General features: G+C 45.3%; 1 protein-coding gene across 5 annotated transcripts in view; it reads right to left on the reverse strand.

Moving 5' to 3' along the window:
- The window catches only part of MTMR14 (myotubularin related protein 14), a 44,960-nt gene extending 32,829 nt beyond the window's left edge, over positions 1-12,131 (reverse strand). For 3 of the 5 annotated variants that reach the window (XM_023620023.2, XM_023620022.2, XM_001915139.6), the window contains exons 1-3: positions 11,826-12,116; positions 9,968-10,116; positions 4,158-4,266 (exon numbers count right to left, since the gene is read on the reverse strand). In XM_023620023.2, the coding sequence (XP_023475791.1) occupies positions 4,158-4,266; positions 9,968-10,116; positions 11,826-11,981 (414 nt within the window). In that variant the 5' untranslated portion in view covers positions 11,982-12,116. Of the gene's footprint in view, positions 1-4,157; positions 4,267-9,967; positions 10,117-11,825 lie in introns of all 5 variants that reach the window. The other 2 variants (XM_023620024.2, XM_023620021.2) reach the window with 1 other exon arrangement.
- Between the last annotated feature and the right edge of the window lie 9,454 nt (positions 12,132-21,585).

The following is a 21,585-nucleotide window of genomic DNA, read 5'->3' on the forward strand; positions in this document are numbered from 1 at the left end:
ATTTTGAAAATCTGATGAAAATGATAAACTGTCTCCAGAAAAAAATGTACACACCATAGTTTACCTACGTTTCCAGGGGTTCCTGGTCTCTCCCAAGTCCATCCATGGACCCATCTCTAGCCCCTGATAAGAGCCCCTGTTCTAAGGGGACCAGCCCAGGATTAGGAGCAGCAAAATGGAGAGCTGTGGCAGGAAGTGTCAATCCCCACTTGAGGGCCCCCAAGACTCTAATGGTAAGGTGGAGGTCTGATTCCTGAGAGCAAGACAACGGGGGGATGTGGCTTGTTGAGTTCCAGTTTGACCAGCATGTGTTATCATGCCCATCCTCCCCCACCATCTACACTGCTGGCATCAAATCTCAATCTTCTCTGCATTTTTTTCTGTTAAATCTTTCAGAGCAGAAACACACCCCCTCTTTGGCTTTTGAGCTTTAAGACCATTTCTTGAACTCTTTTCAAGGTTCTCAGCTATCTCTTTCTGCTCTCAGTTCTTCTCCCATATCCCTTCGACCTGTCCTTGTCTTTTTGGTAACCGAGGCAGCCAGACCTGGGCCCAGAGGACTCCTCAGATCAAGAAGAGCAGGAGAGCTGGCCAACTCCCCAAGTCAGGCACCAAACTCCACAGGATGCTCCTGAGCCAGTGCCTGAGGGAAGTTGTACCCCACTGCAGTGTCTAACTCCTGACCCCTGCTCCCTAGCCTCACGGCTCTGATTCATAACCCATCATTTCTGCACTTGAAGCTTCCTTCTTGACTGAAAAAGCAGGCTGCACTCTGAATGCTCTCCATTTACTTAATTAGAAATAGCCTCTAATTCTGCATGTGCAATACCACTCTGTAGGATTTGCTCATAGTAACCAACTTGGGCTCTCAGAATAAAGGTGGCTGACCTCTGCTCCCAACCTCTTAAAGGAGGAAACAAAGAGAAAAGTATCTTGTCCTGATTTTAACTGTCTAAAAGCAAGATACATGTGTTGGGGGAGAAAAATGGCATGGGAGAACATCTCAACCTTAAATAATTGAACTGAGTTTTAAAAAAATTTTAATATCTTACTCAACTCAATATACCCAAAATATTATGTCAACATGTAATCACTTTAAAAATATTTTACTTTTTTGTACTAATTCTTCAAAATCTGCTGTGTATTCTACACTTACAGCACATCTCAACTAGGATGCTATATTTTCAGTATTCAAACGGAAATGTAGTCCTGCCCCAAAAGAAAGTTGTATTGAACCACAAAAATTCTACACTGCTTCAGCTATAAAATGTAAATTAATTGAAAAGAAATAAATTTAAACATTTAGTCCCTCAGTCGCACTAGCCACAGTGAACTGAGTTTTGAAGGAAGCAGGAAGCACGCACTTCTTAACATTCCTCCCTTCCCCAATCTGGCAGAGGTAGGGGCCTCTGAAGGAGTGCTGGTAATAAACACCGCCATCAGCACGCCAGTTACCAAGCACCTGCTGGGTGCCACAAATCTCTGAGGATGAGCTCTCCACTTCACCAGGACACTCTCCTGCCTTCCCAATCTTCCTCTCAACGGCTTGTTCACTTGCCTGCCTTCCCCACTCACTGAGCTCCACGAGGACAAGGACTGTCCTATTCATCTGTCTCCGAGAACCTAGCACAGGACCACTACTGCTTCATTCAAGAGCGTTTTCTTCCTGCTGAGCAGACACTTAAAAGCTGGGCGGGTACTTTGCTAGGTGCTGGGAAGACAGCAGTCTGACAAGACCTCTGTCCTCAAAGGGATCATAGCAGAGAGAAAACGACAGACTTTCAAACACTCACTTAGAATAGAACAATGTAAACAGGTATTAAGTAAGTGAACACTGATTGAGTCAAGGGAAGCTAACGGGTATGAAATGGTATCTCACTGCCTGGACAAGAAGGTGCAAAGGGAGAAGAAAGCAGGATTAATGGAAAGCCCTCATGAACATTGAAGAATGCCAAAGCCGCCTCAGAATCATCCCTTGAAGCAACTCCTCACACTCCCTCTGAAATCAGCCGGCCCAGGGCTCTTTTCTCACAGGCCTGCCTTGCCTGCAAAGGCTAACAACCTGCCATTCAGTTCCGCCACTGGGCTAAGCTGCTCAGTGTGGCTTTTCCCAAATGCATTCAGGGAAGTTACTTACTCATGGTCTGCAGACAAATGAGTGAGAAACACCACACCTGACAAAGCCACACAGGCCTGTCTGCTACATGACTTCTCAGAGCCTTTATTATGTCAGTGGACACACATCCACGAATTTTATGAATCTGGAGATCAGAGGTCAGGTCATTCTAGGATGCAGTGTTTCTCACTCTCGTTTGACAGGGAATGCTTTTCACAAGCATATCCTTAAACTAGTGTTCTATGTTACACACTTTGGGAAACACTGGTTTGAGTATTTCCTATGCAACTTCTAGTGACAAACATGGTGGTCTTTCAACTGGAGTTCCAATAACTTCCAGGAACATGAAGACTTTCCTAAGGGTAAGGGGGAACAAATAGTATTTTTTGTTGTTGTTTTTTTTTTGAGGAAGATTAGCCCTGAGCTAACATCTGCTGCCAAACCTCTTCTTTTTGCTAAGGAAGACTGGCCCTGAGCTGACATCCGTGCCCATCTTCCTCTAGTTTATATGTGGCACGCCTGCCACAGCATGGCTTGATAAGCGGTGCCATGTCTGCACCCGGGATCCGAACCGGCAAACCCTGGGCCGCTGAAGTGGAACGTGCACTCTTAACCACTGCGCCACCAGGAACAAACAGCTTTAAGACGATCAACTTCTAGGACTTAACTTCTACACACACTCTTCCCTAAAATCGACCGCTCAAGAAAGCCTTTGGCCAAGTCTCCTTTCCTACCTCCTCTTTCGCAGTTGCCCATCTCCCATTTTACGAAATAAAAGCACACTGAGGGACTGACACAAGCCTCACATCTCTCCTCCCCACTGCCCTGCCCTGGCCCCTGACCACGCATGCTGGGTACCTGCAGCTGCAGTCGGTAAGCCGTCAGGACCAACGCACATGCACTCAGATATCTGCTAAATGAATAAAGAGACTGTCCTTGCTCACCTCCTCCACTCCAGGCTCTGCTTTAGTCCGTTCTCCTGGACCTCAAAATGCTACTTTCACCCTGTACTTCCCTGCTCAAAATTTACAATGGCTCTCCTGCCAATATAAATTTCTTGGTCAGTGTTTGGCCTCCTGCATTCACTCCCTTTCATGCTCTGCTCCAACATTCCACTCAGGGAGGTCTCTGGGCCGCTTGTGTTCCTGCCTCCATGCCTTCCCCATCCTGCGTCACCTGCTTGGAAGACCCTCCTACCCCTTTCTGCCAATTAGCATTCTGCTTGTCCTCCAACGCTCTCAAGTCAAGTCCCACTCACTGAACGAGGCCCTCACTCTGTCAGCCCACTGCCCCTCTCAGTGCCTCTTCCACCACACCATGTGACCTAAGTCACAGGGTGGTAGCCTGAGGGAGTTTTGCATAGGGTCGAATCCCAGATCTCTAGGCACCTAAGGTAAACTTGGGGGAAGTTATTTAATCACTCTGAGCCTTCATTTCATCTGCAAAATGGGAACATCTCTTACACCAAAGGATTATAATAAAATAGGTGAAATGAAACCATATTGGGAAGCTAAACTAACAAAAGTCTCTAGAATATAAGCTCCACGAGGGTAAGCGTTTGTATCTGCTTTACACACTGATGCATCTTTAGGTCTGAAACAGTGCTGCACTCAATAAATACTTGGTGAATTATATGATTGCAAGAATGAACAAACAACAATGTATTAACTCACTTCATCTAGTCTATTCCATAAACCTTTGAGGCAGGCATGATTACTGTTCCCATTTTATAGAGGTGGAAACTGAGGCCTTGCACAGGCAGCAGGTAACAGACCCAGGACTTGAACTTAGGCAGTCTGGCTCGAGAACACAGGGTGGGGTACCCTAGTGTGAACATCCCTTCCTTACTTAGACTCATTCTCGAAGGTGGTATCAGAACTGGTCTGTTTCTCTGGGGCCTACTTCTCACACCACCAGGCACCCAGTAACCACCCAACACTCAGGGGGCAAACACCAAGAACAAGAAGACCCTACACTTTGCATTAAGCTGGTTACCCCAGAAGAGGGTCTCAGGGAATGCAAGGCTATGGTGTGATCTTACCTTGCCCTTGAACAGGATCACCGGGCAGACAAACCGTCCCCTGCACCTGGCCGTCTTGCTGCGGTAGACGAGGTCTTGCAACTTGCTCACTTGCACGGTGCTCTGAAACCTAACACATGGGCAAGAGAAGCAGGTCAGGTTGGCTTCTAAGTGGGCATTTTATGCAGGTGTGTGTGTGCTCACACAGACCCCATGCTAGGTCTGCATATATGTGTGTGAATACTCACTTGAAATTTAATAAATGCTATAATTCCTAAATTCTAATCATGGATATTTTAAGTTTTTCAGGAAAAGAAAAAAGTGCCATATTATAGTTATTAAAATTTAAGTCATCCCGACTTCAGAACTTTTAAGATGAAAACATAAGTGAGCTAAACTGAAGACATGGCATATAAAAAACAGAAATATACACAGTAAACTGAATGTTAATTATATCTAGAGTGTCCAGTTGTTTTACTTTCACAGTAAGATAATAGGTGCCTGGGGATCCTCGGGAAATCACAGGGCCACTTTTGTGATCTTTTAAGGGGAAGGATAAGATGAAGGCTCCCACTCCACATGGCTATAAGCCTCTGATACCTCATCAACATCTTTTCTTTTTTTTAAAGATTTTATTTTTTTCCTTTTTCTCCCCCAAAGCCCCCCAGGACATAGTTATATATTTTTAGTTGTGGGTCCTTCTAGTTGTGGCATGTGGGATGCTGCCTCAGCATGGCCTGACGAGCAGTGCCATGTCCACACCCAGGATTCGAAGTGGCGAAACCCTGGGCCTCCAAAGCGGAGTGTGAGAACTTAACCACTCGGCCACGGGGCTGGCCCCTCCAACTATCTTTAACAGTCCAAATAGCCAACATGGCAGGGAACGCTAGAGCAAAGGAGGGGAAAGAGAAGGTATTTGTGGCAGTGGGACACACAGTAGTTAATGACCCAGATATAGTAAGGGGGCTTCTAAAGAACATGAGAGAGAGTCAGGTTTAGAAATGAGGTCCAGCAAGTCACACCCACATCAAGTCACGTCAAATAAGAAGACCCCTAAAATAAGGGTCTACTCTCATAGATTCACCTACTAATCCTTACCAAAATGCCTCAAATCAGCCAGTCAGAGCTTCTGGTAGCAAGAGAAACAAGAGCCAGGAAAGTTAGAGTGGGAAGTGATCCCAGCTATGCAGAGAAGCTGAGCAGATGGGAGGGAAGACTCTCATGTTTCCTCCTTACAAGGGCTGAGCTTCCAGGTCAAGTCCTAGAGGGCGTTTAAGTCCTTCTCCATCCTAATCCTTCTAGGGATCCGCGTGTTATTGCATGGCACAGGCATACAAATAATTGTTTCAGAAGGAGTAAGTTCAGTGACTCCCCACATCTGTGGTACCTTTTTAAGCATATCTGGATATTGTTGGCATTAATAAAAATACAAAGTCTTTTAAAAACACTGCTGATTTCTGGGGCTGGCCCCGTGGCCGAGTGGTTAAGTTCGCGCGCTCCGCTGCAGGCGGCCCAGTGTTTCGTTAGTTCGAATCCTGGGGGCGGACATGGCTCTGCTCATCAGACCACGCTGAGGCAGCGTCCCACATGCCACAACTAGAAGAACCCACAACGAAGAATACACAACTATGTACCGGGGGGGCTTTGGGGAGAAAAAGGAAAAAATAAAATCTTTAAAAAAAAAAAAAAAAACCTGCTGATTTCTTAGCAGGCTTCATAAATATATTCTCAAGTCACAGTTACTAAAATTGTAACTACTGTCAAGTGAGGGTCTGAAACTGAAGTTAAAAAGGGGTCTTCAAATAAAAATTTGGACCAACAGTTTGATGATCCTGGAAAGAGAACAGAGGGTAAAGGAACAGGACTTACTCTTCCCATGATGTATTTTTCTCTAAGGTCTGATTTAAGATGTTACTTTTGTAATCAAAATTATTTTCTTTTCCAAAGGAAGGAGGAAGAATGGCAAACTTGAAGAGGCTGGGGTGGCTGTAGGGGGCATAAGCCAACCAGCCAGCCCCTTGAAAACACACGGCTTCCTGGAAAACCGCATTCTGCCACCTTCCCCTCCCTCACAGTTTCTCTATGAAATAAGAAGGCAACGATTGCCTAATTAAACTCAGACTCCACAGGAATATAAAACAGCAGACAATACTGCTCACAGTAGTCTTCCTCCCACCTCTGGCAGCCCCAGGCCATTTTCCCAGATCTGGTCAGCACCATCTGTCGCAAGTGACTCTCACTGAGCTCACATCAGCAGTCCTCTGAGCTCTACCACCTTAAAACTAAACTGCATTTGATTCTCCCAGACTGAGTCCTTCCAGTCAGCAGACTTTCCACAAAACCAATGTGGAGAACGTGCCAGTATTTCCCTCTTTGGGGTTCTGGGCAGTCTTTTAACGTAGAGGCAGGCACAACCTTTTCTTCTTAGACTAGCTAATGGTTCATTTTCTGGTTCCCCTACTCAAAAAACCCAGGTTCTGTTGTCAGTAGTTCCTGTTTTTATTTTTATTATCTGTCCACCTTAAGATCTTTTTCTTGTAGTGCTAAGCACTGAGCTATGTCTGTCACACGATACCCATACTTGAATGAACAAATGTAGGCTTGTGTATTTATGTCTGTAACATATGCACTGAAATTTCTGGGAAGACATTGCCAGGTAGTGAGATTTCTTTTGATATTTATTTAATTGAATTATTTGATTGGATTTCATTTTTCATGAGTGTCATTTACACACAAACTATATTCAAACAAAGAAAATCAAGCGCTATTGTCACATAACTTCCAATGGAAAGCTTTTCCAGACTAGCACCACACTCCCAGACTAGGTTAATTGTTCCTACTATGTACCCAAAATCTTCCTGAGATAAATGTTACTGCTGCTATCATTTAAGAGATACTTGGGAAAAAGGAGCTTAGACCCACATTCTCTCAGTCCTCATTAGCCCCATTTTACAGAGGAAGCAGCTTAGTGAGTGAAATCACTGGCCCAAGGTCACAGTACAGGTAAGTAGGGCAGCTGAGATTCTAAACTCTTCTGGGCAGACATTGAAGCCCATGATCTTAGCCACCTGATACTATGATTTATAATAAGAAAACACAGAGACGCTCAGGCCCCACTCCAGACTTACCAAGTCAGACTCTGCGTTGTAACTAGAGCCCCAGGTGATTCACTCACCAAGTCAAGTTGGAGGAGTACCATCCTTGACCACAGCTGAGCTTAGTATCAGAGTGCCCTCAGGGCACAGACAGAAAACCACCAGCCGGCACTGAAGAGGTGGAGAGGAGGGCAAGAGCAAGGAAAAAGAGCTTTTTCTCAGAAAATGTAAGGTTCCTAGAAGGTGAGTTTACCTAACTCTGGAAGAAGTTAGGAGGAGATAAGAACCATAAATAACAGAGCTATGACAAAGCCCAATTCTTTAGGCTCTGAGATCCCTCGAGTTCTTAGGTTATACAACCCAGGAAAGGATACAATTTCTGTGATCTATATACAATCCATTTTTTTTCTTTATAATGATAGTTTAAATTTCTATTATTTTTGGTGAGGAAAAGTTGCCCTGAGCTAACACCTGTTGCCAATCTTCCTCTTTTTTTGCTTGAGGAAGACTGGCCCTGAGCTAACATCTGTGCCAAACTTCCTCTATTTTCTATGTGGGTTGCCGCCACAGTGTGGCTTGAGGAGTGGTGTATGTCTGCGAACCTGGGCTGTGGAAGCAGAACTCACTGGACTTAACCACCACAACATGGGGCCAGCCCCTGTTTTTCTAACACATTCATTTTTCTCAGCAAACCTCACCACAACCTTGTGAGATGGGCACACTTACAGACACTCCCATTTCACAGGTGAGGAAACTAAAGCTCAGTCCTTAAACTCCTCCGACCTGGTTGTTCCTCTGCTTGAAAGCCCTCTGTGGCTCCCTGTGGCCGGCAGCAGATGTTCTCAGACTATAGCATAGGTACGACTCATCTAAGGAGCTCTCTGGGAATGGAGATTCTGGAAATTCTGATCAGAGGGCCTAGGAGAGGCCCTAGAACCTGCGATTTTAATGAGTGCTCAGGGGATGCTGGCACCATAAAACCTGTAACACCCACAAGTCCACACTCCTTGGCCTGACAATCAAGTCTCTATACAAGTTGGTCCCTAAGGACATTTCAGGGAAACTCCTACTCATTCTTCCAGTTCCAGCTCCAAAGAATCTCTAGCAGGAGATCTTGCCAAACATTCAAAAGCAGGCAGAATCAAGCATTCTCCTGGTTTGCGGACAGCAGCTTCTCAAACCTTAATGTGCATCCGAATCGCGGGGGCATCTTATTACACTGTGATTTTGATTCAGTGGCTCCGGAGCCTGAGATTCTGGACCTCTACCCAGTCCCTGGGTTCCTGATGCGCATGCTTTCAGTGAGGGCCTGCTGCACTCTGCAGCACGACTCTACTGTAGCTCTCATCACAGTACTGCATCCACAGGGCAGGCTTTCACAGATACTGTTGACAACAGCTCCTGGGATGCCCTGAAAATCAGTAGCAAGCAGGGAGACTGGGGAACAAACTTAGAGATCAATAAAGCATTTCCTGGAACCTCGAAGCTGTGATAATTTATTAGTGTCACACGACTGCTACCAGTTGCTGACTACTCATCGGCGGCATCCTGCGCCAGGCGCTTTATGTCCGCTCTGATATGAACGGTTACCCCACAGAAAGCACTCAGGCCTTGGGAGGCTCTCAATAAATGGAAGCTGTGGTTTCTTTTTTATTTTTCAACGATTGGCACCTGAGCTAACAGCTGTTGCCAATCTTCTCTTTTTCTTCTCCCCAAAGCCCCCCAGTACAGAGTTGTATATTCCAGTTGTGAGTGCCTCTGGTTGTGGCATGTGGGACGCGCCTCAGCATGGCCTGATGAGCGGTGCCATGTCCACACCCAGGATCCGAACTGGCGAAACCCTGGGCCGCTGAAGCTGAGCGTGTGTACTTAATCACTCGGCTGTGGGCCAGCCCCTGAGATTTCTAATTCTTACAACAAACATATCAGGCTTACAATAGCCCCATTTATCATCAGGGACTGCACTAGCCACTTTTCTAAACAGAGGTAGAGACTTACTGATGAGAAAACTAAAAGACAAAGAGGTTAAATAACCTGCCCAAGTTAGTTACACAGCCAGCAAGTGGGGCAGCCAGCATGTAAACTCAAGCAGTCTGACTCCAGACTTAGGCTCTTAAGCATGTCGACACAGCATACCTCCCACCTACACTCTCTTAAAAAGGGACACTGAAGGGCCAGCCTGGTGGCACAGTGGTTAAGTTCACACACTCTGCTTTGGCAGACCAGGCTTCATGTGTTTGGATCCCGGGCACAGACCTACACATTGCTGATCAAGCCATACTGTGGGAGTGTCCCACATACAAAATAGAGGAAGACTGGCACAGATGTTAGCTCAGCAACAATCTTCCTCAAGCAAAAAAAAAAAAAAGATTGAAAATGGACGTTAGCTCAGGGTCAATGTTCCTCACCAAAAAAAAGAGAAAAGAAAAGAAAAAAAGGAAACTGAGGTTCAGAGAGGCAAGGGGTGAAGTCAGCTGTCTTAGGACAATGAGTTCTAAGGTGGGAGTGAAATAGAGGTCCAGGGCTGTGACTCACAATGCCTCATTCTATGCCATGCTACCTTGCCAATCTAACTTATCAAACCCTGAAGTAAGTAAAGGTGCCAATAAGGCTTAACACGTGGGGAAAGTGAGTCTGCCTCCGCCCAGCTTCCTGCCCAGCTGTAGTCTTCTTGCCCTGGGGATGAGCTATCAAGGCCTCCCCAGACATGCACTACTCTGGTCACATGATGCTCACGTGTCTTTCTCCTTCTCAGAGCTCTCATACTCCAGGAACACGATGTGCTGGGGGTAGTGGCCGCAGATATCCCCATTCACATTTTGGATCACGCTGTAACAGTAGTCTCGGCCAAACAGCTCCAGACATCTCTTCTCAATGCGCTCAACCTGCACAGAGGAGGAGATTTGAGCATCAAGAAGATTCTGTGGTTCTGAGTGTGAGAATTAGGCAGTTTTTGACCTGGAGAAGTCACTGGAACTGACATGTGCCTCTGTGACTACTATTCAATCCCAAGAAGAGACAAATTGCTGGGTCACAGGCCCTAAATGTGTAGTTCATTAACCCATACACTTTTGGAGGGACTCAGAACCCCTCAACATTGCAGTGAAATTATGTGTTAAGCATTTGAAGCAGAGAATTACAGCTTTCATTAGATTCTCAAAGGGGTCCATAATCCATAAAATATTAAGAACTTGCTCCAGGTTACTTTAACTAGCAGTAATTATCTTCCCTTGGCTCCAGATTCTTCCCCATTCTCCAGCCACAGACCAGTACCTAGAAGCTCTAGTTAGTGTAATGAGTCAAAGCTGCAGACAGTTTTCTCCTTACTTGCCATTTGCTTATGAAACAGAAGGAAAAGCTCCCCCTAAAATTGCTCGTTTTGTTCACAGTTTAGGGAAAGGTCCACTAGAAAAAAGGCATAAGACCTGTAACATCTTGAGAAGCTTGCAAGAGATCAGGAGTCTCAGAGAGCCTTCAAGGCCAACTGTAGTGAAAGTCAGGTACAACTTGTGACAAGTGTGATCTTCAGGGGCACGTAAGATGGAAGAGTCGTCCAGCAAAACTGACCACTACAGCCACTCAAAAGACCAATGGGGAGGAAAAAACTCACAGTAGCTTAAACTAGGAATCCTTAAATTTGAAGGTGCAGGAGTATTATTAAGAAGTCTGTTTAAAAAATGCAAATTCCAGGTTCCCACCCTCAGAAATTCTGACTTAGTAGGACTGGGTGGGACCAAAGAATCTTTATTTTTAATAAGCAACCTCAGATGATGCAGGTAGTCCTCAGGCTAAGTTCTGATAATTACTTGGTTGTTTGGAGAGTGGGGTAGTCCCAACATTACTGAAGTCTTTGCTGGGTTACTCTAGAGACTAGCAGATGCCAACTGCGGAATGTCCCAGCATAGGGAACTTCTGGAGCCAAACAAGAGTTTCATGGCCCAGGTTGAAACAGAATGCCACTGGAAAATCTGATGTTAAGCCTGCCAAAACCATGTGCAGAATGAGAGATGGCAGGCTCAGCAAGATTCCCACTGGACTGCCAGACAGTGCCCAGGGTGGGAATGGCCTGTCCAGACTGGAAGCCTTCCAGGTCTGGCAATCAGCAAACTGAGGCTGTCCTGTTCTAACAGGGGAAGGAAAGGGATGGACCTAGGTGTAAAGTCATGCAGAGACTTTATAAGGAGGCAACACACTCGGTTCATCTCCTCGCTCCATCCTGCCCCCACTACTCGAGCCCCTTCATTCTAACCTCTGACAAGGAGAAATCCCCTAGTCTTTTTTTATCTAGGCACTGGGGACTTTTGACCCTAAACTTGATGCAGGGGAATAACCCTCCTCAGTTCCTCCTCTCTAATCTCTGAACCTGGTCCCTGAGCTCTGATCCCTGACCTCCTAAAGCCCTTATCTTAAACCAAAAGGGCTCCTTCCTTTGCTCATTCTGACCCCAGTTCCTCCTTGGTTTTTAAACCGGACCCTTCTCTCGGGGTCCAGGGGAACTTCCCTGTCTTTCTTCTGACCCCTGACCTCAGCCTTTCCTCTGTTAACTCCTCAAGCCAGGGACCTTATCCTTCTGCTCACGCGACTCCGGACTCACCTTAGAGCCGCCCGTGCCGCTGCAGTCCTTGGCCCGGTACTGAGTCCGGGAGAACTCCTCCAGCAGCTCCCCGAGCCCCGGCTCCTGCGGCGGCGGGTTGCCCGAAGACGCCGAGGCCCCCGCTGAGGCGGCGGCGGCGGCTCGAGCGCCGGCCATGGCCCAGCCCCGCGGCCCCCTCAGCGCGCCGCAGCCCGGCCCATGGCACCTGGAGACATCGACCCCAAACCTGGAACCTCCCGAACCGCCTGAGCCACCGCCTTCCCCTTCCACTTCCGGCCCCGCCCCACTCTGCCGGATGTTTACTTCGGGTCTGGCCAATCGGAGCGCGGGACTCGCGCCCCGCCCCACGATTACCGGCCCACCCGCGACGCGGAGCAATCCAAGTGGTTTCCGGCAAGGGGGACGCTGCAGCCTGCAGACACCTCGAGCTCCGCCCCAAGGGGTTTCCCCCGGGGAAGCCGGGCTAAACCACTGGGGCTGCCGGGGGGTGGGGAGACAGTGCGGGAACTGGGAGGACGGAACCAGAGGAAGAGTGGAATGAACCATTAACAGGGCGAGGAGGAGGGTACAGTTGGAGATGACTAATTGGTGTGGCAACCATAGTAGTAGTGTGAACTAGCAATAAAACAGCATTCATAAGGCACTTTACTTGCACTGCTCCTCATAACGTCCCTGTGATTATAATGCCAGTATCTTCAACCCATTTTGTTGAGGAAAAAGCCGGGAGTTACGACTGGCTTGAAATTCTGTGATCGAAAAGCCCCGTATTCTTTTTCTTTTATTTTTAGTGGAATATTTCAAACATTCACAGAAGTGGACAGAATAGCATCACGAACCCTCGCTTATCCATTAGCCAGTTTCAACAATAATCAACACATGCCAGTGTATCTTGTTTAATCAATCTCCATCCAGCAGAATTATTTTAAAACAAATTTCGTTATTTCGTCTGTGAATACTTCAGTGTTGGTCTCTAACAGATGACTACTGTTAAAAAGTGATTAAGGGAGACAATTTAGGTGTTACAAACAACATAACACTTCATTCAGCGGCAGTCTCTGTTCCCAAAGGTCCAGAGAACTGCAAAATGGGCCAGAAGGCAGGAAACTTTTATAGGATAAGGAATAAGGAACAAGGAAGAGAAAATTAGAAAATGAAGAAGGAACAAGGAACAAGAAAGTCAGTAGGGAGCCCAAAATTGGCTTGGCGTTTTGGGATTGCCTGACCAGGTACACTGCTTTTCTGGTCAAGCAGAACATTTACAGGGACAGAAAGTTATCTGAGTTTTGGTTTGTCGATGCGGCGCTCCAGGCAGAAGTGGCTGCGACTTGGGCCTAGAAATTTATTTCAACAGTCCCAGCTTTTGATTACCCTCTTGACCATTCAAAAGGTTTGATCAAAAATCTTGGTTTTAGTGTGAACCTCAGTTACCGTTGCCTGTTTAGGTCTCAGTGTGGTTTTCACGAGAGATGTCGGGCGTGTATTCTTGGAGCTGGTTGTGTTCCTCCTTCCTTTTTTGTCCTTCCAGTTGGAGAGAGACCATCTGTCGGCTGCTCAATGGCTGCCCACGTGTATTTAAAAATTTTGAGAGAACACAGCATATTACAGAGACAATAATAATTATTAGCAACAAAGCAATGTTAGGGTAAGGAGAGCACCGTTGAGGCAGGGTCCCCATGAGCCAAACCAGGTAGAATCAAGTAAGTCAAGAAATGATCCCAAAGAGGGGGATACTTCATTAGCTCAGTTGGCCTGTTCATGTGTTTCGTATAACTGCGTTTCCACTTCCCCTGAAATGTTAATCCAGTGAGCTTGTTCCGGAGACACGGAGGCAATGGAAATCAGGGAGAGTTTTGTGATGGGCAGAAAGAACCACAGGATCGTTAGCATCATAGCAAATCCAACAGTTGGTTGGAGGTTGGATTACCTTCCTTTGTAATGGCTTGAGAAATGTAAACAATGGCATTATTGTTCCAGACCAGGGCAAGGGAAAAGGTGGACAAAAGAACCAAAAAGACCTTCATGGTGTAAGAATTAGGAAAAGGATGATCAGAGAGGGAAGGAAGAACAGAAAGAAACATTTTTGATCTGATGTCTTGGGAGGAAGCGCTCTACAGCACTTCCCCTTATCCGTGGTTTTGTTTTCTATGGTTTCGGTTACTCACAGTCAACCACGGTCCAAAAATATTATATGGGAAATTCCAGAAATAAGCAATTCATAAGTTTTAAATTGTGCACCCTTCTGAGTCACACGATGACATCTTGCCCTGTCCTGCTCTGTTCTGCCTGCGACGTGAATCATCTCTTTGTCCAACACATCCACGCTGTATACACTACCCTCTCATTAGTCACGTGTATCCAGCTCACTTATCAGATCACCCACCATGGCATTGCAATGCTTGTGTTCAAATAGCCCTTATTTTACTTAATAATGGTCCCAAAGTGCAAGAGTAGTGATGCTGGCAATTCAGATATGCCACAGAGAAGCTGTTAAGTGCTTCCTTTAAGTGAGAAGGTGAAAGTTCTTGACTTAATAAGGAAGGAAAAAAATCGCATGCTGAGGTTTCTAATATCTACGGTAACTCTTAATATAGTATATTGTTATAATTGTTCTATTGTTAGTTATTGTTGTTACTGTCTTATCGTGCCTAATTTATAAATTAAATGTTATCATAGGTATGTATGTATAGAGAAAACCTAGTATATACAGGGTTTGGTACTCTCCATGGTTTCAGGCATCCACTTGGGGTCTTGGAATGTATTCCTGCAGATAAGGGGGGGGCTACTGTTCCTCAGTATCAGCTACTTCTCTTCCTAGTCAATTTGATTTTGAGGCCTCCGGCATTTACACAGGCCCAGATGTCAGGTGCAGGCTTCTTCAGTTGTGAAATATGCATCCGACTTTCAACACTTTGTAATGTGACAGTGCTGTCAATGGTCATGTGTACTTGTTAGGGTCATTTCCATGTATCTCACTTTTGCAAAAGCATCAGAGTGAAACAATAACTGTCTGTAAATGATAAAAGGCTTAAAGATGCCCATAGTTAAAGACATGATGAGAGCTGATTATAATGGAATTGACAAGAAAATTTGGTTGTTTCTGTGACACACAACATTTTAAGATAACTGGAACTATGACTCACAACATTATAGCAGGACATATCAGATTTTTAGAAATTTATACAATTTCTGGAATGCATGTTAATAACATATACGTATATAAACTAAGAAGGTTAAACATCACTGATATCGACCCTGATATCAGTTTCCCCACATTAAACCCAGCATATTTGGGGTTAAAACCAAAACACTCATTCCCTGCTTACTCTCTGGCTTCCTGGCTCCAGAATCCACTATGCTCCATGGAGACAGACACCGTCAAGGACAAGCACCTGGACTATCTCCTCCCGCAAAGAGATACGGGCTGGTGGGAAAGCTGCTGACCAGCAAGGTCATGAGCTCCCTCCTCTCTGCAAGTGTCTCAAGGCCAAAGACAGGCTGGTGAGAAAGCTCCGACCAGCAAAGCCATATGCTCCCCCTCCCCTACCTAAAGCCCCAAATAAAAACCCTTCCTTTTAGCTTTTCGGGGAGTTTGGGATTTGAGCGTTAGCTGCCCTCTCTCCTTGCTCAGCGCCGCTGTGCAAAAAAATAAAATTCCTACTTTCTTCCACCACACCCGGTGTCAGAGATTGGCTTGCTGCGCAACGGGTGAGTGAACTCACTTCAGGTTCGGTAACATCACTTCTTATTTGACAATGCTTATTATGTAACTTTACATATCAAATAAGCCTAATTAGTTAACTTTTCTCTTTTTTTTTTTTTTTTTGGAGGAAGATTAGCCCTCAGCTAACTACTGCCAGTCCTCCTCTTTTTGCTGAGGAAGCCTGGCTCTGAGCTAACATCCGTGCCCATCTTCCTCTAGTTTATACGTGGGACGCCTACCACAGCATGGCTGCCAAGCAGTGCCATGTCCGCACCAGGGATCCGAACCAGCGAACCCCGGGCCGCCGAGAAGCGGAATGTGCGAACTTAACCGCTGCGCCACCGGGCCGGCCCCTTAACTTTTCTCTTTTTTATAAGGAGAGAACAAATCTTTTGAGATGCTCCAAGTGATGCGGGGTCGGTGAGCCGAGGAGTCGAAAGAAAGATTTCTTAGACTCTCAAGATCTGGCAGTAGTGCTCTTTTATTTAGAGAATAGTGTGGAATAGCATGGGGACAGGACCCATGGGCAGTCAGAGCTTCTGCTGCCGCCGCTTCTGCTGCCCCCGCTGGCATGGGGACGGAGCCCATGGGCAGGCAGAGCTTCTGCTGCTGCCCCCGCTGGCATGGGGACAGGACCCATGGGCAGGCAGAGCTGGTGCGTGGGGACAGGACCCACGGGCAGTCAGAGCTCCTGCTGCTGCCCCGAGTTGAGGGTTAGGGCTAAATTTAAGGCATAGGTATATGATTCATCTCTTTACAAGACAAAGGAAAGAACATGAAAAAAAGTTAAAATGGTATCAGTGCAGGTGGGGTCTGGTCATTGGGTGATCCCATGACTTTTAGACAAGAATCAAATCGGATTAAGTAAAGGTTAGAAGGGTTAGACACCACCACCCTAAACCAGTTACATGAGATTGCCAGACAGCAACCAACTTAAGTTCTTGCCTTCCCCATTAAGAGCTTCTAGAGATAAGACCATTCCCCCTTCTTCCTGGCACAGAGAGGGAGGCATCTTCACAGATAGAGGTTTCCCTTAGAAATGTAAATGTTTCCCAACAAAGGGGCAAACAAATTCCACTCCTTGGAGCCTGAATCTCATCTGTAGTTTTAAAACTAACCAGCCTAAAAATCCTCATCATAAGCCATTTTAAAATTAAGCAGCCTAAAAATCCTCATCACAAGGACTGTCTGGAAAACCCCAACGTTAGTTCGAGGTCAAAAAAACTATTTAGAATTTGATTTGGGGGAAATTTTTAAAAAATATCCATTTAACCAAAGTGACAATTAAAGACCTCTAAGGCAAATACAGAAAGTTACATACTTGCAATGAAAAAAAACCCCAAACAACACTTAGCGCTTTTGATATTGACAAGACCGGGTTTTCGTAAGTAATCAAGGACCTGATAAAGACAATGTAAAGCACAGTGAATTATTTTGGTAAGACACAAAATCTTTGCCTTCCAGGCAGATTACTTAAAAGGTAAAGAAAAACCTTTGTTTACAATTTCTTACTAAGAGCAGACTAATAATCTAAGGAAAGTTTGTCCTTTTAACAGAGAGAAAACCAAATTCTAATTTTGCACTGTGGGGACCTGGAATTGGCCACCCCAAGATATGTCTCTTTGGCATCAGGATTATTTGAGGTTGATTGCTTTTGATAAACTGGGACAGGGAAGGAGGCTCTGAGGAATGGAACTTGCCCTTTGTTAGGACACGTTTACATTTGTAAGGTAAATCTCTATCTGTAAAAGGTGGCTCCCTCTCTGTACCAGGAAGAAGAAAGGAGATGACCTTCTCTCTAGAAACTCTTAATCAATGCCAAAGGCAAGGACTTAAAAATCTGCATTTTATTGTGCTAGTCTGGTAACCTCCTGTAACTGACTTCCCTCCCCCTCCCAACATTGGCATTCCTTAAGGATTAAGCATCTTTCCTTAGGCTAGGAACTGATTGCTGCTGCACTCACCTGTGACCGCCCAGCTCCAGACATAGACTTGCCTCCTGCTACGCCCACTGAGATAGCAGACCATTACCTGCTGTGTCCATCAAGCGCTGTGCTGACAGGGCAATCTTGTGACTATTGTGGCAGGGACATTTCAATCACATGTGAAACACCCCGTTTGGGGGTATATAACCACTGTGTGCACCCCACTTCTTTGGTGCCCTTTCTTCCTTCGGGAAGAAAGGCCCCGGGCCACGGTTCCTCATAAAGCTTTGTTTAATTTTCTCTTGCTATTCTGTCTCATGTGAATTTAATTCGTTCTCCGGCCAGACGAACCCCCATTTGGGGAGAGGAAATGTCCTCCTCCCCTACAGTTTTGGCGTAGTCGGCAGGATGAAATTTCACTGGCTGGACACTGCTTGCTCCTGGACTGCTGTGGCCGAGAGATCCCGGACCCCTGACGAGAGCCGGCAAGAGGTAAGAGTTCTTACCACGTCAGTCTCCCAGATCTCTGCCTGCGGAGTCCAATGGAAGCAAGAGTGGTGAGTTTTTTGCTCTTCTAAATTTAGATTAGCAGGAGAAAATGTTGGTGAGGCTAGCTTCTTGGATTCAGCGACTCTAGGATTTGAGTACTCACTGGTTGTAGATCCTTTTCCTCCCAGCGATAGACTTTTCCTTGTCTCTGTCTTTGTGTTTGTCATAAGACACAGGCATCTCTATAAGCCTGTTGTCTGGGCTTTTTGTCTTGTTCTATGTCTTGAGAGCTTGGCTTTGTGATCTTTCTGGTCTCCGCCATTGGAGGATGCATGTACCAGCACGCATCTTGGCGGCCAGTCACATAGACTGGGGCTCCGGGAAACTTGACACTCTTTGTCCGGCTGTGTAAGCTCTCGGGGAAGTTTGTCATAAGAGGTCCCAACTGCTTTCATAAGGGGCCTTTGTCGTCTCAACCTTTGTTGCTTGCTGTGCAATGAAGGCCTTTACTTTCTTAGGCTATTTTTGGGAGTGAATTTTCTGGATCTCTTTTGGGGACGCCTCTTTGTCCTTGGTTAAGCTTTGGTTGAGTCGCTGTTAAGATCCTACTCGTCTAATCAGCCAGACTATGGATCATTTAAATTCGGAAAACTTCTAAATTGGGGAAAAAAAATTGTGAGAGCTCTCATCATAATTTTTATTGGTATCTATGAAAAAATCCAAATTGAAAAAGGAAACGCAAGAAAATGGTAACTAGGTTTAAACCCTGACTCAGGTTATACTTGAATTGGTGAAATATAAAGGTCTAAGTGTAGATAAGATTGTAAAAAGTTGGAATGCTTGAGCTGATTTTCTTTTTATAGAGGTTATATCAACTTTGCCTGAATATGTTTTAAAACGTCTGCCTGGGAATACTTCCTTATGCGATAAACTAAGACCTGTTAAGTCCTGGCCATGGGCTCTGTCACCATCCTCCAGCTCTTCACTGCCCATAGGCCCTGTCTTCACGCTATTTGAGTAGAGGAACGCTACTTCCAGGCCTTGAGTCCAGGAAGTCTTTCTTTTGACTCCTTGGCTTGCTGAGCCAGCTTGCTTCACCAGCTTGTCAGCTGAAGTTGTAGTTTTCCTTGTGCCTTTCTCTTTTTCAAGGATGGATCTAAATTCACTGCTCCATCGGGAACTTTCTTGGACAGCTGTATGAATCCACGTTTGCTGCCCATGGCTACCCTGTGGGGCAAATTGTGGCATTCAGCCTGAAGAGAATCAGTACCTTAAGCCTGAGGGTGATGGAAAATGAATTAATTCATTCCTTCCTGACTCTATATCTAATAGACAAATTTTACATGGGCACGGGTCGGCCACTTAAGTCATTAGGACAGCCGCCAATCTCCAAGACTCCCATGGAAGGTTTCTTTTCCTAAGGCTGGATTGGGATCCCTTCCTCTGGCACCTGACCATGCTCTGAACTGCGGGAAAAGTCCCAATGGGGACTCCAGTTCAAGGAAAGTACCAAACTCTAACCTTTGGTTGAGTATGGGAACCCCTTCTTGGGAGAATGGCTCCAGGATGCAATTGAGTAGAATGTCCCCCAGACCGGCGGAAAATTTCCTCACTGTTTTTCTCTGTTCTGTGATCTTTGGGACAACTCACCTGGCACTTAATGACTGCCAGGCATAATAGGGAAGGTGTACAAGGTATGCAAGGCAGAGGGACCCCCTATCACCCCTTGCTATAGGAACTCCACAGGCAGAACAAGTAGGACGCTGCCCTAGGTTCAGGAAATTTTCAAGGTAATGGACCCTTTTCTTTCCTCTCTCTTAAAGTGACAGTGACCATTTTTGGCTCCTTTTGAGCTTTGCAATAGAGAAACAAAGAAATCTTTAAAGTGTTAAAGGCTCCACTCCTGGGAGCCCCCACTCTGGTTTCTGGGCCTGATCACCCCGGCAACCACGTGGGGTGCCCTCTCTTGGCGATCGACTTGTTAAGCATTTTAGGTGCCTACTGAATTGGTTATGACAATAGGAGACCTGTGATTTATTCTGTGAACTGTCCTGATGGTGTTGTGTGCCCTGGCACGGGCACTGCTGTGTGACCTCTATCTCGATAACCCTTGGGGAAGAGGCCATGAGGGTGAGGCCTGATCTCTTTTCCTTTGTTCTCCAGGCCTTTGCCTCCTGCTTCCCTGCCTGGCTCACCTGTGCTGGCTCAGGGACTAAGTGCCCTGGGCTAAGTGGGATTTGACTAGAGCTTATAACTATGTTGATGTCTGCAGTCAGGCACCTTTGCAACCTTTCTCTGGCTGCTGTCAGTCAGACACCAGCTTTACCACCTTGGGGAATGCCTCAACCATCCTTGGAGACTCACCCTCTGTGTGCATTTTAACTAGTCGGAAACGCTTTCAGTTGGATGGGTTATGCCCAGAAACTCCAGCTTGGAGAAAACTTGAGGAGTTTCTCTGTGCCTTTGTGATGTAGTTGGACAGGCGGGTCAATCTAGAAGGTCATTAAGTTAAAACCCAGTAACTTCCAACTGTCCTTGGAAAATCCTTGCAAGACTGGAAATACAGCTCTAGAGGCAGTTCAGATTCCACCCAGTTCCTTATCTCAAAAAGGATTATCATCTCCCCTCTCCAGGAACTACTATCTAGCCCATCACTAATTACTAAGACTGAAGAAAAAAAAAAAAGAGGGGAAAGGTCATAAGTGTGCCCTTGCTGAGAAAAAAATCTAGCATCTTGAGTGTCTTCTCCACAAATATTAGTAAAAAGGCTCAGAACAAAATTTGGATTCATAGCTAGGGAGATTTGTATTATTGTACCTGATTCATGGAGTGATTTTTTAAACAATAGGTGTGAAGGCTCTGTGTCTGTGTGTCTATATGTGTGTGATATTTTTACCCCGGGTGATATGGCCAAAACTAAGAGCTCTGTTTACTTGGCTTAAAGTAAGCACTTACGTAAATTCTAAATGCAATAGAAATTAACCCAGTGTCTTTTAAGTTAAGATGATATGGATTAATCTTTGGTTAATGAAAGTTTAAGTTTGTTGGTTTGATTTAAATCTTTGGACATGTCCTCCAGAGTTAGCACTGCATGTGATGCAAATAATGCAGCCTGGGTTTACTAGTTTAAAAAGAAGAAAAACAAGAGCTTATGTTGTCTGTTAGAAATTTGTCAGCATAATAACTTTAAATGCTAGCTGTTTGTCTAATGTCTCAAAGTTTTTGTGGGTAATCTAAACATCATTATTGGGAACAAATGATTTAGATATAAATGAAATAAGAGTTTATAGATAAACTTTTAGCAATAATTATAGTTTATGGTATGTGTATTTAAAATAACTTCCAAAATCTTTTTGGTAAATTGAAATTTTGAAGTTTTGCTAGGTTAATTTAAATGACAAAATTCGTTGAGTACCTAGATCATTTCCAAATAAGATATTAGACATTAATTATTAAATGTAAGTTTATCTACCTTTGGCTTCTTATTGCAAAGAGGTTAAAAACATTTGGGTCTATTGGAAAGTATGCCTTGTGTTTTATTGTAAAGTGTCATGTTTCTAGAAATTATGAAAAGTGTTTAGAATGTTCATATAAAAGACAGTTCATAATTGCTTAGTTTTTAGTTTTTTACTAGGGTCTGTAAGGG

The sequence above is a fragment of the Equus caballus genome, chromosome 16, assembly GCF_041296265.1.
Source record: "Equus caballus isolate H_3958 breed thoroughbred chromosome 16, TB-T2T, whole genome shotgun sequence".
In the NCBI taxonomy this organism is placed as follows: domain Eukaryota; kingdom Metazoa; phylum Chordata; class Mammalia; order Perissodactyla; family Equidae; genus Equus; species Equus caballus.